This window comes from Anguilla rostrata, chromosome 12, assembly GCF_018555375.3.
Source record: "Anguilla rostrata isolate EN2019 chromosome 12, ASM1855537v3, whole genome shotgun sequence".
NCBI classification, from domain to species: domain Eukaryota; kingdom Metazoa; phylum Chordata; class Actinopteri; order Anguilliformes; family Anguillidae; genus Anguilla; species Anguilla rostrata.
Window position 1 is genome coordinate 17,166,476 of NC_057944.1, and position 19,449 is coordinate 17,185,924.

The window sequence follows — 19,449 nt, forward strand, 5'->3', positions numbered from 1 at the left end:
TTTCGAACCTGGAAAAGTAAGTTGTGAAAAGACTCACATCTTTGAGGTCATGTGTGCATTGTCAAGTATCATTAAGCAGCCTGTCTGGGATTGTGGAGACTTAAGCTCCACTGAGTGTTTGATATATTAGAGGAAATATGGACTGCCCCAACCCAACTTTACTCCCAGAGAGGAAACTTTGTCTGGATGGGTGCCAGCTCTACAGGCCTAAGAATAAGAAGGCCGCTTACTAAGTGTGTTTTCAGACGGTGTTTATGTGCTGCTCTGGCTCGACCACATGCGAGTGAAATTTATCCACACTGTATCACCTCTCCACCAGACTCTGGCTAAAGGAATAAAAGGTTTCTGTTGTCTGCTGGCTTATTTCATCAGGAGTATGAGGCCAGTGTTGTCCATTTCCAGGATTTGAGACATCTTTTCCCCCACGTAAAGCGACTTTGAGTACTTAGAAAAGCGCTATATAAATCTGAGGTATTATTAACTTGGTTAGGTAGGTTTAGATGTTGGGAGAAAGTGACACCAGAAACTGGATGTATAGACTCTGACGGGAGGTGTTTTTGATCTTTGGGGCAAAGTTACCCCAGTGAGAAGTGTGATTATTCTGCATGCTTGCATTCTAAAGGACAGGGATCTGGCTCTTAGAACAAATCCCTGCCGCCAGCCATCGCAGCAGGACAACATCCTGATGAATCTCTGCTTTGTGTTCAGAGGGCGAAGGTGTGGATTTTGTCATTCAGGTGTGAAATTCAGGCAGCGTAGGGAGTACAGAGAGACACACTGATCCATATATATAGTGGGGTGTCATTAACCCCGTCAGAGAAACCACAGATCCCACAGATGCCCCACTTCATTCCAAGTATTGCTCCGTCTTGCTTTTTTCTTCTTCCAGCAGTTTGCATAAGTAGTTGCGAACTTTACTGCCATTTCTTCCCTGAATGTCGGGACAATTGACTGTATTTAACTTGGCCGGAACAATTCTTCTTCCTATGTCATTGCCCAAGTTTCCATGTTCTGCGGAATTGTGTATATTGTAGAACGGCTAAAGAGTCTGAAAATTATGCGAAGTAGAATTCCTTTGACTAACCAAAACTATGTCTCACTCTTCGCTAGAATCTGACTCTTTCCATTTGCTTCTGCCTCCTCAGCCAGGGTTTCTCACTTGCTCTTTTTTATAACGTGGGTCTCAGGAGCAGTGGCTATAGGATGTCACACACGTCCACACAGGAATCTGTGTTTGAGACCTTTCAGCTGGGCTGAAATTCTATAAATTTATATGAGTATTACAGTTACAGGAGGAGGCTGTCTGAAAGGACTGGGCAAAATAATTCAATGGCCAAACAGTGGAAACTGCTTCAGTTTAAAAATAAGTTTATGAGGACTTGTGACACATACAGTAGTAGTGGTGTGAGGGAGAGGATTGGGGTGAGATGTATCTGTTACCTCAGTTACTGAACTAAACAAGAGTTTGGAGCAGTGGAGGTGAGGCATCAGGACTCTAAATTTAATGTGTGATGCTACTATACTGTCTGCTTAGAGAAAATTTACTCTCCTCAACTTCTCCATTATATAAAAACTACAGCTGTACTAATGGGTTGTAGAGCATGTAAGGTTTGAAATCTGAGTGCTATATGTTCAGCAGGATAATGGTTTGCTTAAAGACAGTATAATGCTAATAAAGCAATGTATTTATGGAATCAGCCTTTCAGAATCCAGCTCTGTGTTTTGAGCAATGGGCTGGGGGTAGGAGTTGGGGTGGAGGTCCAATCATTAATCATGATAGCAGAGGTCCCAGGTTTCTGTTTGAGGCTCTCCTTTGCCATGATCATGAAAGAGAAAATAAACATTACTGGGCCCACACAGGGAACACGGGGCTCTGCTATGGCTCAGTTTCTCTTTCAAATAGGCTTCCTATTTGAGGAGGGGGAGAGGGTCAACTTGGGCATTACAATTGTGTTACCTGCAAAGTAACACACTCTTGTTAAGCACAGGTTAAGCCGTCTGTGTCTCCAACTGGAGAACTGATATTACCCTGGATGTGTCTCTGGCTGGACAGCCATTTCCAGTCAGGAAACAAGGTGGTTAAAACCAGACTGACCTCTTTTTCACCTTTTCCTGTGAACAGCCTGCTTAAATGCTGTCCTTTTCTTTTTCCATCACATGCATGGAAAGGAAGAAATTGATTACGTTATGCCTTGGCAATCCCCATCATAAGCCTTTTGAGAGGCCAACATAGGTAGCTAATATGGCATGGCCAATTGGGAAGTGAAAGACTTTGTTATTTTAAAGGGTCAACAAAAAGTCATTTTTACACTGCAGTTATATGTGACATCAGCATTTCCCCCCTCTGGCACCCTTGGGAACAGGAGTGAATGAGAAAATCATATGCCTAGTGCTGTTATAAATATCCGTTCTGAAGAGGTAACCTTCCACTGCCTTCAATGTTAAGCTGAAATGATAAAACAAGGTCAGTGTAGTTTAAAATGGTTCACTTAATCGGCCGTCACAAAACAACTTATTAAACACGTTTCTTTTTGAAACTCTCGCCAGATTTGCTAATTGTCTGTGTGTGTCGTCATGCACATATGCTCCAGATTTTGCAGGATTTTCCACATTTTGCTGTTTAGTAGGCAGAATTCCACGTGCCTTTCAAGTTACCTTCACAGTCCCTGACTCTGGGCTGGTGATACCGTTGTGAATGTTGTATCAGAACTGTGGGAATAAGAATAATTTCATTGTTTCCATGTATGAGCTTGTGAGAGTGTGGCAAACTCATGATCAAACCTGCTGTTAAGCCACCTGAAAACAGATGCAAGGACATTTTTCTGCCCATTTTAACCCTCCTCATCAAGAAAATTGTAATTAGTGTGATTTCCTCTTAAATTGTTTGCAGCCGCAGACCTTTTTAGACATTTGTTTTAAATGACTCCTCTCAAAGGACCATGTATTTAGGTTTTCAGGGCCAGTGATATAGAGAGGAATAAAAAGGGTGTATGAACTTTCACAGAAGAAATTCAGACAGCCGTAACTTTCTGCTCACATAAACAACTCACCCCTCATAAACAAAAACTCTTCATGTTGAATTTAACTGGAACTAATTGAAGATATCGGACACATAAAAAAAAATGTTTATGGAACTTCATTTTTGTAATTCCATCCACTTTCTACAGTTCTCTTCAGCTTTACAAAAGACAGGAAGAAAATAATAACCGCTTTAATTAAATTCTTATGTGCTCTTTTTTCTCCTGGAAAAGCAGTGAGACTCAGTGGAGAAATCACTGTAGTTCTGCAACATTATTCATTATGTCCAACACACACACACACAAGCATGCACACACATGTACACACACACACACACACACACACACCTCTGCAGCAGCAGTGTAATGGTTCCTTATTCTGCTGGATTTTGAGCAGGTGGCTGTGCGTTCAAATCACAGCTGGTAGTCCTGAATTAGACAAATTATCCAGTGTGTACATAATTACAGGTGATTATGTAACACATGGGTAGGTGATTCTTCAAAACAAAGGACATTGTTGAAGTACAGGAATAATTCCGAGAGGTAATTTAACCCATTTTCTCCCAAAAGGGAGGCAGACACACACTGGCCACAGAACACTTTTTTTATTTTCATAAGGGTGGTCAAAAGTTCTTGTCCTACTACTTGAAGGGACATGGAAAGCAACCCCACGGAATCCGACTCTTGTTGAACTGAGTTATATAGCTTGTATGGCACATAATCTTGCAGTAAGCAGGCTATGTACAAAAACATGACAGAAGTACAACAGCAGCAAGGTCACTTTTAGGCACTGAATACCTAGCATAATACAATAATTTTGCTATAATGGATGAAGAATGGTTGCTTTTATTTACAATTCTTAGGCTTTATATGTCAGTGTGTTACTGACTGCTCTGCACCTATATTATAATGTAATGTAATATTGTGCATGTTGTTACTCCCGTGATATGCATTTAATGTATTTGTACAGTGGCCTTGCATTATGTAGTTTCCCTAATCTGGTGTTTCCTTAACCTGATTTGTGGATTTTAGCCACAGTTCTCCAAGTACAACATTGTTTCATGAAAACTTGACAATCACGTTTTGTTTAATTGTCTGTTTGGGTACCAAAAAATGTATTGATATATACAAAACAAATAAAACATTCATAAAAATGCATAAATATATTATCTACTAAATGTGATGATGTACATTTGAATTTACTTTGTGATGTCGTTGAAAAATGGTATAAACAGCATTTAAAAAATAAATGTGTATAATTAATTTACATCCATATGAGGCGATTTATATCAAAAGCAAAAACAACACATGTAGAACTGAAAGCCAAACCAAAAGAAGAAAAAAGATTTTTTTAAAAACACCTGTAATTTGGTACAAGCCTTACAAAAATCATCTGGGTGAAGAATGCAATAATTCTGATATCAAAATATATCCAGTGTGTACAATTGGTAGAAAACATCTTTCAGCATACACCAAAGGTATATGGGTAGATATGGCTTTATATAAGAAAACTGAACATCGCTCTAAAATGTTGCAAAAGTATAAACCTTAGACTGGTTTTTTAAAGTCTCTGCCTATCCCAAACCTCTCTTCTTCTCTCTACCTCATTTGTTGCATGGGTCAGGCTATTGAGGAATGTCCACTTTAGCACTCACAGTTGATACAGGGATGTGTTTCTCAGATCTTTGCCTCTAAGTGTGTGAATGAGAAAGCTGAGAAGTTTCCAGAGCCCATATCATTACAATGAAAAAACACTATTCCCGGGCCACAAGCCTCTGCACTGTAGAGTCTCTCTCTCTCTCTGCTTCTCTGTCTGATCACTCATTATTCATCCCCTGCCCACTGTTGTGAGATGTAAGTAAACTCAGACATTCCACAAGTAGTACCCTCAATGGTCAGCACAGGATAAAGTTACATTTCCTCCTTGCAGTCATGTGTTTTGCACTGGTATAGAAAGTGGGGTGTGCATGTGCAGGTGCCAACCATCTGAAATCGATTGTTGACCCTGAGATCTTTGCCCTCTTCAGGCTGTCACATCACCCGGATGTACGTGGTTCTGGAGTCTGTGCCCATGTGATTCTTGGCTATGCACTTGTAGGCTCCGGAATCGGAGCTGGTGGGTCTCTGAATGACGAGTGTTCCCTGGGGGTGGAGCAGCTCTGTGCCAGTGGGCCGGCCCTTATTAGCTGTGGACAGTTCAGAGCGGTCGGGCAGCTCCCATGAGATCTCAGGTTTGGGGATCCCAATGGCCATGCAGTTAAGCTGCACAGGCACTCCCACCGCTGCCCGCATGGTTGACGGAGGCCCATTGGTGATGCGCGGAGGGTAGGCGATGATGATGACTGGGACAGTGAGCGCAGCCTCACCCATATCATTCTTAGCTCTGCACAAGTAGTTTCCACGGTCGTGGAAGGTCGTCTCCCGCACAACAAGGGTCCCATTTTCCAGGAGGTGGAAACGACCGTTCACCTGCGGACGAGACAAGACTTGGCCCCCCGGGACGGTCCAGTAGATAGTAGGTCGGGGGCTGCCATCAGTGAGGCAGTGGAGAAACAAGGATTCCCCAGACACACTGCGGATGATTCCTCGAGGACGAGTCACTATGTACGGCCTCTGTCCCACCTCCAAGACCACCAGCTTCTCTATGTAGCCCATCTTGTTCTTAGCAGAGCACCGGTATTTACCCGTGTCTTCCCGGCTGGGGTTGTAAATGACTAAGTTTCCATCGCTCCCCAGATGGTGGTGAGGCGTACGAGCATCATTGGTAAAGCGTGTCCCATTGGGCAACAACCAACTGATCTCTGGTGTTGGATGCCCATCGGCTGAGCAGTTCAGCACAGTGGTCTTCCCCAAGCGTGCCACCACTCTCTCATTGAAGGGATTTTTGAAGATCGGTCTCCTCAACATGCTAGAGACCTCCAGCTGGACCACCATGACCGCCTCCCCGCCATCATTCCGTGCCATGCAGATGAACTCAGCTGTGTCTGTGGGGCGCACGTTTCGGATCTCCAGCGTCCCATTGGGGTGGACGTTGATCCTGCTCCCGTAATAGGGGGCCGAGAGGAAGATGTTGTCGGGCATGATCCAGGTGATCTTGGGTGGCGGGCTTCCCTCTGCCCTGCAGTCAATCAGCTTCCTGGAATACTTGGAGGCGGTGTCTTTGATGACAGTTCTGTTTTGGCGGTAGCCGTTGATGACAGGGGGGTTTCCATCAATGTCCAGCTTGTAAACCTTTCTGTCATCCCCAGCAGCATTGCGAGCCATGCACACATACTCCCCGGCATCGACTAACTTGACATCCCGGATGTCCAGCGATCCATTCACGTGCATTAGGTAGCGGTCGTTGGAGGCAGCAATCATGTCATTAGAGGGCAACATCCAGAGGATCTTTGGCTTGGGCTCACCAACGGCCTCGCAGTCGAAGCGCACGTTCCCACCTGGTTTCACCCTGGCATAGGTGCGGCTGGACGGCCTGATGCGTGGGGCTGCTGTCAACACGCTGATATGCACGTGCATCTCATCCTTGCCCAGTGTGTTTTCAGCGTAGCAGGTGTAGTCCCCCTCCTCTGTCATCCCTATCTTGTTGAAATAGAGAGTTCCATTGTCGAAGAGGATGTATCGTCGTGTGCGCCCCCTGCTGTCATCTGACTGCATCACACTGTTCAACACTGTGCCGTCCGGTAAGCCCCAGGAGATCTCTGGCTCGGGTGAGCCAGAGGCCTTACAGTCCACCTTCAGGTCATTGCCATAGGGTACCTGTTTCTTACCCAAAGGTTTGGTCATGATCTTGGCTGGCTTCATGGACACAGAGACTTTCATAAGCTGTAGGTCATCCCCAATCTTGTTGCGGGCAATGCAGAGATAGTCTCCAGCGTCCTTCTCACTCACAGGGTCAATGATCAGGGTTCCATTGTCCAGGACATGAATCCGACTGCCCATCCTGATTAAAGATAGAGAAATAGAGACAACATTTATAAGGATCCCGTGGAAACTTGTGAACATTCTTTCTTCGTGTAATAGCATTGTTTTGTTTTCAGCATTTCAATTTTACTACACAATGCTGAAAGGACAATGACTTTCATAGTGCATATAAGTAAAAACACCACAATTCTGTAGTGTACCATATGGAGTAGTTCATGTATTTATGCAGAAACATTGCTTAAAATGAACAGGTCACAGAACATCATAGAACATTTGTTGATACTTCTGAAAACTGCAAATGATTTTGCTGTGAACAGCAGTTTTCCAAACCAAAAAACTGAGCGTGCAATAATCAGGAAGGGAGACTATATTCTTCCCAATTAATTCTTTGAATGTCAATTTTTCTGTGTATTGGGCTATATTTAATGGCTATGGCCCATGAGGGAAGATTAAGAAGAAATGGAAAACCAAGATATAAAGAGAAATCATGGAATCTCCCATCACAATATTTTTAGGGGAAAAAACTAAAAAGCTGATTATAAATATAAGAATCATACATGCATAAAACCACTATGAATGCAACCCAACAAAGAATGAAATGACTGACAAGAGAACTTACAAATATTTAATTTTCATTGGTTTTTTTTCATGATACCACAATATTGAGAAAATGTAATTCCTGAGACCACTTTTTGACATTATTGTACAGGCTGCATTCATGGATGAATATTGACTTAATTGCTTGGCAGAATATGAGAAATAAGTCCATATTCAGGATGCCAGTGTTATTGTGGTATTCTTTTGTTTCTCTTTTATGAACTCAGGCTGTATTCACAATTGAATACAGACATTTCTTGTTTAAAAAAGCCATTTCCACATATCCCTTACGAATGCATCCTTTTGTTTAATAAACAAAGCAACTTTACCGCTAAGCACAACGATAAATGAAAATTACTGGAAAATCCTGCATAGATAGCTTTTTTGGATTTAATAAAATTACATTCATCACAGGCTCAGGCTTGACTTTCGGTTGTAGTATATCCTAATATTTTAAATATTAGGAAGAATTAGGCCTCTTTGAAATGCATATTTTGTTTAAAATGTACTTGTAAATTATTTTAGTGATATCAAGATACAAACAAAAGATTTCTGCAAATAGAATAAGTGCCATAATGTTTGAGACAGACCCATTTTTAAAAACTGATTTGGCACTCTACTCCACAATTTTAGATTTGTAATCAAATTATTCACATGTGGTCGAAGTGCGCGTTCTCAGTCAGAGACATAGGCCAAACCTTAGCCTAACCAAAACTAACTCTTCTGAATGTCATTAAGAAGAAAGCCCTGAAGAGAGTCCTATTGAGCTCAGAAATAAAAAAGAACCTGATAACAAATGACTGTTTTTTTTTCTTACTTCTCAGCCTTATGATGGCTTCCTTGACTTTCATTGGCACATCGCTGGTCCTTATGTTGACCAACACCCATAACAGACTGCAAAGGCAATCAAAAGGCTAGAATCAGCGCTTGATACTAAAAGCGCTCTTATACCTGCACTAAGGAAGCAACTGAACACGCCTGACTAATCAGAAACACCTGTGACGCCGCGTGTCGCAAACATAAAGAAATGGGGGGACTATTTATAGAACCCTGTCATCTCTACATGGTGAAACCAAGATGTATAGAAATGCCCTTAAATAAAAGGGCATTTATTGAGTCAAATCAATAAAAATATGTCTCACGCATAATGGTTCTACATATGTATACAGCATGCCTTTTACCACCACAGAAAATAAAATGAGAAAAGAATACATGAATTCCCCTTTTGTTCTTCACCTCAATTCATAATTTAAACGAAAGTGGAATGAAACACATGGTTTGCGTAAACCTAAATCGTACTGTAAACACACTGACCGCACAATTACTTTCCTGAAAGCCCAAGTGAGTTTCTGGTCAGCTGAAGCCAACACGGGAAAGATGCCCAAGGATCCAGTTTCATTCAAGCATACAATTTTACACTAAATAGATCAACACTAGTCCGTACTGAAAGTGCTTCATAACCCATTGATACACACCGATTTTGAGAGAGGAGAGTTGCCATACCATACCGTAAAAAATGGAACAATTATCTTCCTACAAATGGCTTTTCTACTGCAGAGGTAGAACCAGCCTGTTCCTATAATTTGTTTCCAGGGTGGTTTTTAATTTAAATTTTTTTTTTGTTTGTTTAAACCAATCATGTGTGTTTATGCTCTTTGCTGAGCCTTCCCCAGACCAGCATGCTTTCTCCGCCACAACATGTCAAGCAGCTGCTTCTTTTAACCCCACAGTCCACCAGTTACACTCACACAGATGTTGAATCGGAGGAGGACTGCAGGGACCTGATCTGTTGTAGAGCTGCTGGTACACTGTAAGACATGGACGCTTCACTGCCTGAGCTCCATCCCTCTTTGGACAAAGTTATGACAATTTCGCAGGCTAGGCCTCGTTGAACTTACGCTGTCGACCATGGACGCCAGCTAGCCGGGCTCCATCCTTTTGGTACAATTCATGACCAATTCCGCACTGCCCCGTAGGGCTGCTGGCCAGAGCCAACACCAGCAGGGTCCACGCTCACTTTTTATGGTAATTCAAGACCGCTCAAACCACTGGGATAACTGGCTGTGGCCTACTCAGTATGTGTCCTCCATTATTGTTAAAATTACATAAACTCACAATTCACAAGGGAACAAATTCCTATGCCTAATCACATTACACAACCAGAGGTAGACAAAATCATTTCAGTCTGGTTTAGTGGAGCCCTAAGATATGGATACAAATACTCTCAAACTAAACCTGGTGCATTTTAACCTCATATTCATTATTTTATTTCAGATCTGTGCTAGAGTATAGAGACAAAACAAGAGAAATTGTGTCATTGTCCCAATTATTTTGCATTTAACTGTATATGGAAGTAATCAAAATTCCAATTGCACATTAGGCAAGATGGAGAGGGAATAAATGTATTTAGCCATTTAAACTGGTGTGCAATTAGAAGTCCAGATTGAGGTGGAAAGACCACTAGGTTTAAACACTATTATTTAAAAAAATAAAACAGCCTTTCTCAGCTAAACTGAAGCATTATTCTGTGCTACATTTTTGAAGAGATTTCATTTAGCTAGTATGTCATCTGACCACTCCACACCAGGATTTTAGGCTGTGTGTGCTGAGGGAATGTTGTTCCAGGAGGGAAAGCCTGCACTTTACCTGTGTACCTGGTCGACAAGTGCCTTCGAAGGGAGCCTCCAGAGGATCTTGGGCGTGGGCTCCCCCACAGCAGTGCAGTTCAGCCAGAGCCGGCCCCCATAATTCAGCTCCGTGTTACGCTGAGACAACTCCACAATGTGGGGCATGGTCTCGGTCTGCTCCACAGTCAAGCTGACCACCCTTCTTTCAGACCCCGTGGAGCTGGTGGCGATGCATTCGTACATTCCGCTGTCCGAGCCTGCCAGGCCTCTGAGGAGCAATGTACCATTGGCTAAAACAGATGCCTTGTTACCATGGCTATTTAGAGGTCTGACCGTTGTTCCATCAAAGAGTACCCAGTGCACAGTAGGCTGTGGGCTGCCCTGAGCAGTACAGGGGAGCTTCAGGCTCTCCCCACTCACAACGTTGACCAGCTGCCGTTTTTCCTCCAGGATCCCAGGGGGCGCAGCCACAACCTGCAGCCGGACAGTGGCAGTATCTGCTCCTGCTGGGTTACTGGCGATGCACTTATAGTGTCCCCTGTCAAATACAGTCACCTGCTGGATGACTAGAGTCCCATCAGCGGTCACGCTCACCCTGCCACGGCCTGTGTTGTAGCCTCTCACTTGAGTTTGGTTGGCCAGGATCCAGGAGACGACGGGTGTCGGCCGACCATCAGTCCTGCACTTAACTTCCACTGTGTCCCCAGTATGGGACTTTATCTCCCTCACCTTTGGCTCCAGGATGCGTGATGGGTAGGAAACCACAGACAACGTGACCAGGAGCTTGTCTGAGCCATGGTCATTCTCTGCTAGGCACAGGTACTGCCCACGGTCCTTAATGTTGGCATTCTGAATCAAAAGAGTGCCATTCTTGAACATCTCAAATTTACCCATCTTGCCCCTTATGGTCAAGGTGCTCCCTTCAAGGTAAAAGACAGAAAGACAATTCAGTATGTATTAACAGTGATAGTGTAAATAAGCTGACACTTTCTCTCTCAATAATAATTTTACTGTGACAGGAAAAAGCACATACTGTAATACCCTCTTACTCAAGTTTATGAAATTGATTACAACAGAACAGCTCATGTAAAACCTAAAATGCAGTTATGAACAGTGCAGAAAAAAGGAATATATTTACAAAAAATCTGCAAGATATCTTTTCCAGGGTTATAGTAATAATAATAGTTTGAGGTTACCCTGATTCCCAATATCCTTTGCAGCAATGGAGTTCTACTATAAATCCATAACAATTCCAAATTTTACACCGTATTTATTCTACAATAACAGTCCAATTGAATTTGTAAATAAAATATTGCATTTTTCTAAAGGAACCACCAAAAATGATAAACCCAGAACATTTAATGACAGTGACTCAGCGTTTCAATGAGAAGACATAATTTTTACCTGTCCCAGAAGAGAAGCGTTTCCAGCTGATTGTCGGCTCAGGATGACCCACGGGCTCACAGGGCAGGAAGGCATCTGAGTTAGACAGGACAGTGAAGCTTGCTGCATTGCCTCCAATGATCCTAGGCTTGGATGGCATGTCCCCTGTGGACAGCTCAAGTCCTATCATATTGGAGGTGGTTGTCTGATGCCCATTAAGCTGGTCATATTTGTGGGATGTTTCACTGTCCATATTACTGCTGAAAGGCACAGTGGAAGTGGTGTAGCCCTGTTCTGTTGTAGGAATGATCAAGGTATCGAATTTCATAGTCTGTGTCCTGTCTGTCACCTCAGACTGATCCTGTTTGGATTCTGAGGGTTTTGTTCTAATTCTGGACAAAGAAGGTGTTGGTTTAGGATGTGGCTGGTTGCTTCCAAGTCTGGTCTCAGATTTGCTGTCCTTGTGAGAAAATGCAGTGGGTTGGACCTTTCTTACAGAAGGTGTTGGATGTTTACTTTCCCTTCCTGGGGGGAGCCTAACGTCAGTGTTTATTCTTATGGCTTTTGTAGCACTTTCACTACTGCTTGCTGTGGAGGTGGTGCGTGGTTGTGATGTAGTATAAGACCTTGATGTGGTTATGGTTTTAACGGTTGTTGGTTTTGTTGTAGTTGTTCTAAGCCTTGCAGTTGTAGTGTATGCTCTTGGACGGCTAGTGGTGAGAGCCCTAGTTGGACCTCTCCAGCTATCTTTTTCTGAGTCTTTGGTGGTATCACCCCCTGAAGTCTTGGAGATAGAAGATGTTGTGGATTTCCTATTATCTATTATGGTCAATGTTGGGTCCAGTGTTGTGGAGGGAATGTTTGTGCGTATGGGTGAAACCGTCCTAGAGGGTGATGTTGTTAGAGATTCTGTCACCATAGTTCTTTTCGTATTGGGGGTTACCACAGTCATTTTTTTGCCTGGCCTTCTACGCCTTATGCCTATCCTCCGGGGTCCACCAATTGGCCTCCGAGGGAACCCAAGTCTGTTCACAGGTTCAGCAGAAGACCCCCCTGAACCAGAAGCAGAGCCAAATGAACCTTCAAATCTCTTTTCAGTGGTAGCAGTCATTGCTGTTGGTGGGGTTTCTAGGGTTTCAGCAAATGGTGAGATTTCTGTAGTGGTGGAAAATCTTAATACAAAGCTAGGTGCTGTTGTAGGAGCCCGACCCACTGATTCTTTTTGGTCACCACCTGGCAGTGATATGGTTGAGGAAGCAGTGGCAACTCTAGACACAGTCTGAGATTCAGAAGTGAAAGAAGACCCTGAAAAATCATCAGGTGAAGTCTGTGAAGGCTGAATGATAGGTGTCTTTCCAGGTGATATCCTTTGGGATGTTATAAGTGGAACTAAATATCTTGTTGTGGGAAAGAGGGTCATAGTCCTTGCTGGGGCAGTAGTGGGTGTGGATTTAACTGTTGTTAGGGTTTCTGTTGTGGTTGTTAGCTTCACAGGCTTACGTAACCTGCTGAGGAGCTCTTTTTGACCCTGCCTAGTCCCAAACAGTTTTTCCCAGGGAATTCTACCTCGGATAACTTTAGAGGGTCTTGTAGTAGGCTTTATAGTGGAGCTTAGTTTGTCAGTATGTGCTGAGTTTCTCTCCAACTCCCTAGGATCCTGTGTTGTCTGAAGCACTGGAGCATCTGCAGACGTCATAAATCTAGTGAATCCCTCTGATCTGAAATGTGAATCAGTAGTGGGTGGTTGTGTGGTGGATTTTACTTTCCGGAAATATGTTTTTGTCACAGGTGGTAAAGTGGTAGAACTGAGGAGTGGATTTTCCAGAGCCACCATAGTTGGCTTCTCTGTATTGTGCAGGGAAGAGCTGTGAATATTAGGTTTAGGCTTTGATCCAGTATCGTAGGCCAGAGTGTATTTTGTCTCAGAAATTATGCTGTTTTCATTTTTCTCTATAGCAGGGTTGTCTGTGGTGAGTTCCACAGTAGATGGGACTGTGGAATTGCCTTTGTGCTTTTCTGTGGGCTTCTTTAGTTTGTTCAGGTATGCATGGATGTCATTGATTCTACTGGGCTTAAAAACCCTCCTCCTGTTAGGAAAGTTACGCCTCCTACCCACACGCTGTTTGTTTGGGGGGATGATGTGGATCTGCTGATGGGAGATTATAGTGGATCCTGCAGGAATTCTGGGTGATGTGATCCTCTGAGTGGTGTGGAATGTGATCTCATCTTGCTCATGTTCAGTAGTAGTGACTGCCGTAAATGTGGTCTGGCCATCGGGGTCAGTCGATGTGTGGATCACTGGCTCAGACCTTAGGCCTGGGCTGTCCATCATGGTCACATTTGGGTACTGCATCATGAGCAGGGGTGTTACATCTGTGACTGTCTCCAGGGCATCACCTGAGATCCTCAGCCGCATCTCACTGGTTGAATCAGTTACTTTGAGCTTCACAGTTACTGGCAGATTCAGAGGTCTGTTTGTGCTTCTCTCAAGAGCATACAGATCAACAGCACTAGGTGTAACAGAATGATAAAGTGGACTTATAACTGGTGTTACTGCATTTCTCTCTGCTTCCCGGCGACTAGTAGTGAGACGGGGAGATGGGGATACTGTCAGTGCCTCAGTAGTTTTGGGCATCAATCTAGTAGTTACCTCAGGTCTCACTGTACTTGTCATGACAGTGCTTGGAATGACGATGAGCTGTTCTTCAGAAAGGCTTTCTCCTGAGCCCACCTCCTCATCCCCAGAGATCTCGGACACTGGATTATTAGTCTTTGTGTTTTTCCTCCCAGTCTGAGTTTCTTCCTCATCCTCTGTCGTTTTACCTTTTTGTGCCCTTTTCATGAACTCTTCCCATTTCTGAGGGTCTACTTTCTTGGAAGTATTGCCAAAGATTCTCCTAGCTCCCCAGTTGCGCCTTCTGGTGGAGGGGCCATGCCTTCTCTGGGTGATATCACCAGAGGTTCTGCTGTGTGAGAACCTATGTCTGGGGTACGGCCTATCTGAGGTGATAGTTCTTGACTCTTGACTTGTTTTGTGGGAGGGGCCAGAAGGAGTTAGCTCATTGTGACTTTCACTTTCCTCTGAGTTGGACTCAAGCTCACTCCCTGACCCCTCACCTTCTAAAAGCACATTGCTATTTTTCTCAGTTCCTGAAATGGTAATCTGAGAGGCTACCATATCCACCCCCAAATAATTGCCAGCAAGACATCTATAAAACCCACGGTCCCTCTGAGTTAGCTCTTGTACTCCCAAAGTGCCATTTTCATATATTTTCTTGTTCCCATAAGACCTGTCTAACACTGTGTGGTCCGGTAAGATCCACTGAATGGATGCTTTAGGGTTACCAGAAGATTCACAGTCCAGAAGCAAGCTGTCACCCAATGAGTATGAGAGCTGCACTCCATTCACATCATCTGCTTCCACATCCGGAGACAAAACTGTAATCCGGAAAGTCAACACATCTGCATCAAGATAGTTTGTTGCAATGCAGCGGTACAGCCCAGAGTCTGAGGTGTCTGCTGCCCTCAGGGTGAGTCTTCCCGAGTCTGTGATAACAATCCTTCGGTCTTCACTGTTGTATGGTGCACGAACTTTGCTGCCATCAGATAAGATCCAGTCGATGGAAGGCTTTGGGTCACCCCAAGTCTGACAGTTCAAGTCAGCTACCCCACCGGTTAGAACAGAATGCTCGGTTTTGGTGAGGTTGTCCCTTTTGATCATTGCCCAACTGTATCTGTCCTTCCTCTGTGCTTTGTTCTCCATTCGCAGCTGAACAGTGGATGTATACTTAACATGCAGAGTAGAGAAGGTGGTAGTCGTACGGTCAAGCTGTAATGTGACCTCACCCTGCATCAGCCATGCAGGGTTAGCTTTGATCTCTGTCTCTATGGCAGTAAAGACCTCATCCTCATTCTGTCCTGGCCTCCTTTGCTGGTACCTGTAGATCATTTCTGGTGTTTTGGCAAGCAGCAGCCCCCTCTGCAGCCGCATGGGTGAGTCACTATAGGTGGCCAATATGCGCCACAGCTTCTGAATGTGCTCGTAGTCGATATTACAGATAAGGGATGTGGCAACAGATACACCCATCGTCATGATGTCTTCATCATGTATTACAGTCAGATTCTCCATCCCTGAAGGCCTCTGGACAGTGCAGACCACACTAGCATCATTATGAAACTGATCGGTCATGTTCATCACCATCAGTCCAATGGGTGCAATGAAATCCTTGGAGGTCACAGGGGAGTATTCCCCCTCATCCACAGTGATGTTTTTTTGCTTTAAGTGAGGGTAAATCCGAGGCTTAGTACAGGACAGGGCAGTACGTGGTACCTGAGCAAGGATCTTGCCTCTGGAGGCTGCAGGAGATTCACACACAGGACAGAGCTGACCCCTAGCATACTTCCTATCCCGCTTGCATTTCAGTATCCCTGGATAAAAAGAGAAAAACAGTTATGATAAATATTCAGTGAGTCATTGCTTGAAAATATGCAATGCTATCAATCTGTTTTATTTTCCTGATCTTTGTCTCTCATCACAAGAGCAAAATTGCAAGCAGGAAATCAGTTGAAATGGCTCATCCCTGCTCCTTGTCACAACTGATGATTTATTTTTTATTCATGGAACAGCCTGTTGTATCTGCCTGCTAGATGCCTCCCTGCTCAATGTGAGGACAGAAAATAACCAGAATTTTTGCCTTGTGAAGGAAGGGGTTTCCCCCCCAGTTCAAATAAAAATTATTTTTAGATTCATGTCCACAGAAATTCCACCAGATGAGAGATGCCTGATATAGACTGTCTGTCTCTGTACGGATTACTGCCTACATACATACAAATGTGCCTGAACTTTACCTGTGTTCTTCTCTGCCCAGTCCACAAACCATTCCATACGGCAGTCACATGACCAGGGGTTGCCATGGAGATACAGATTTTCCAGCTGGGTGCAGTGGGAGAAGATGCTAGCAGGTAGGCTGCTCAGGGCATTGTCAGACAGGTATATGTTCTTAACGGAGGACACCTTGAAGATCTGGCTGTAGCGCAAGGTGACAAAGGTGTCAGGGTGCAGCTGCTGAAGGAGATTTCCCTCCAGTTGCACCAGTTGCAGCGCAGTCAGGCCATAGAAGGCCTCAGGGTTGATGAACTCAATCCGGTTGTGGTCCATGTGCAACCGGACCAGACTCTTCAAGCCCTGGAGAGTCTCCTTGTTGATCTCTTTCACTCTGTTGTAGCTCATCTTCAGGACCTGAAATAAATTATGCGAGAGTTTCATGAAGGCAGCTGCACAGCAGTGTGCGAGAAATCCGTGCAATTTGCTGCTATCCAGATGGCTGCAGGCATTAGTCTTTTTTGGAAGCAGCTGTTGTACAATGGAGCACGTGCAAAAACTGAGCAAAAACATTCAGCTGTATAAAGAGATTTTGGAGAAGCACTAATATAAGAAAGTTTCTCTTGACAGATATTTCTGCTAAGCAAATAAACTTAGCAGAAATAAACTAAATGTAATGCAGTTTGTGAATCACATGTGTCAGTGACTGCTGCCAGTTTTTATGTATTCCTCTGTGTCATTTGAAAGCATTCGAATATACTGAGTGAAATGTACTGTATAGCATGACTAATCCTGTACCTGCAAGGACTGGAGATCATCGAAGGCCTTGTCTTCTATCTTGTGTATGGTGTTGCTATGCAACATTAACAGTTCCAGATTCCTCAATCCAGAAAAGTCGTGCTCTTTCAATACACTTAAACTGTTGTATCTGAAAGCGAGGGAGAGAGATCTTTGTTCAGTCATTTAACATATTCACTATTATTAAATTATTTTTTATTGCCTCATGTGGGAGGGAGAAAGATAGGGTATGTTATTGAAAGGCAATGGACTATTGAAATTGACTGACTGTGTGTGACATTAAAGAAACAGATGCAAAATGACAACATTAACAACAACATGCATATTTGGGAAGTAAAGGAATTCTATTCTATACCTTGTTGCACATTAGGTAAATGGCGAGACTATTTGGGATGAATTGCCTGTTCTTCTCATGAGATATTCTTATGCACTGATGCAATAAAAGAATAGCAAACATTTTATAGGAAACTGGTGTGTGAACGCAATGTCTGTGTATCATCACGTATGTGCGCGCGAGTGGCAAACACACCCCAGGTTCATACGTTCCACAGTAGGCTGGATCGCTCCTGGTATTGCTGTCAGGTATCTGAAGGTGCAGTGCACTTCGGCGGGAACATAGCACGCGCACGATTTGGGGCATGCACTACCTGTGGGAATTGCTTGCACAAGGAAACAGAGAAACAGTAATAACTCCCTTCGCAGGCACGGATTTCCTCGATTGAGGGCGTTCATTATGGCGGGAGATGGGTTTCATTCACCATGGGAGAAAGGGTCACTTGGCCATTAAATTGGATACCTGTCGGGAAGAACATATGCAGCTAATTATTAAGTTGATTTCAAAGAAGGAAGCGAAACACCGCAAATCTGAAGAAAAAAAAAATAAAAAATCAACCGAGAGAATTTCTACCTTCTAGATATAATAAAGACAGCTTCAGAATAAATATTGCTGCTCGATAAAACTACATTAAATAAACAAAACAAACGATAATTTCATAAACAATATAATGAAATTATTAACTGCTTTCAAGAGTAATATACATAGCCTACATGAAACATGCTAGGTCAACACATACGCTATATGTACATATATCAATTTCCACACATTAGTCTTATCTTTCTGTTTTTGACCACAAAACGCCCTTACATTCAACTCCATGAAAAAAAAGATGCTCTATATCATCGTTACAATGGAAACTTAATCAAACAATGTGTCCACGCATACAGCATATCTGAGATCTCAACCAATTAACTTAAAAGTTAACTTCAAAGTCTTCAATGAAAACGCATTGATGTCATCACTCATATACGCCTCCTAGACCACCCCCCACCCCCCTCTCTCTCACACACGCAGACACACAACAGAAAGAAAACCTTTAACGTGAAAGTACCATTGATATCTTCGAATAGAAACAGCACAGGTTTATGTTGCAGTGCTATCAGACTCGGTGCATCTGGACACCATTAATTCAGTCCATACACCAATTTAGACACCATTAACTTTAGACATGGCCTAATTATTAATATTTTAAACTATAATTTATAACAATTCTTCAAAAATGAATACTTAAGCTTACTTGATCAGATAAACTGTCCGCACCACCATTGCATCTTTACATAAAAAAGATGTTACGCAAAGATGGCAAAATATAATAAATCCACTTTTTCGTTCCTCAAAAAAAGTTGCTTGTAAAATCCGTAGGGATGCAAACAAAGTAATCGCCGCTATGTCAGAAGTTCCATCCAATATGCTCCGCTGTCGCTGTATCTCAATTGCAGACAACCGTGAATGCTGGAGGACGTGTAGCGCGTATGTTCAGAGCGCGAGAAGCTTGTTCCCACCCACCCGATATTCCTTGTGGCCGGTCTTTTTCAATCCTGCAGCACAAGACTCCCGTGCGTCGGTAACACTACTTATGAGCATACAAGCTCACACTCTCACTCATATTCAAATATGGCAAATAGCAAACGTGCGAGTCCGAACGATAAACCTGCCATGTGTGAGGCTTCCAAGCGAGTTGTCAATATAAAGCGTGACGCAGAAGTGTTGTTGCTGCTGTTGTGTGTGTGTGTGTCTGTGTGTGTCTGTGCGCGTCCTGTTAGGTAGCTCAGATATCCTACTAAAGCGATCGAAAGCAATGCTGACACTGGTCATTGTCGACCAGTCAACGCAGACCTGTTTGGAAAGCATATAAATAAAGGCAATGAAGACGGGAAAAAGGTCTTCGAAGTTGATAACGTTGTCCATCAGCAGTAGGAAAAATGTATTTTTACTTTGTGAAATTTC

At 43.4% G+C, this 19,449-nt stretch overlaps 1 protein-coding gene across 1 annotated transcript; it reads right to left on the bottom strand.

Annotated features, from left to right (window-relative positions):
* Positions 1-3,045: 3,045 nt before the first annotated feature.
* Positions 3,046-19,230, bottom strand: igsf10 (immunoglobulin superfamily, member 10). The gene is made up of 7 exons (XM_064302526.1): positions 18,740-19,230; positions 17,695-17,961; positions 17,166-17,295; positions 16,394-16,784; positions 11,567-15,973; positions 10,182-11,082; positions 3,046-6,957 (listed from the first exon to the last, which is right to left on the bottom strand). The coding sequence occupies exons 2-7, from the start codon at positions 17,895-17,897 to the stop codon at positions 5,049-5,051; spliced, it is 7,941 nt and encodes a 2,646-aa protein (XP_064158596.1). The 5' UTR covers positions 17,898-17,961; positions 18,740-19,230; the 3' UTR covers positions 3,046-5,048.
* Positions 19,231-19,449: the final 219 nt, after the last annotated feature.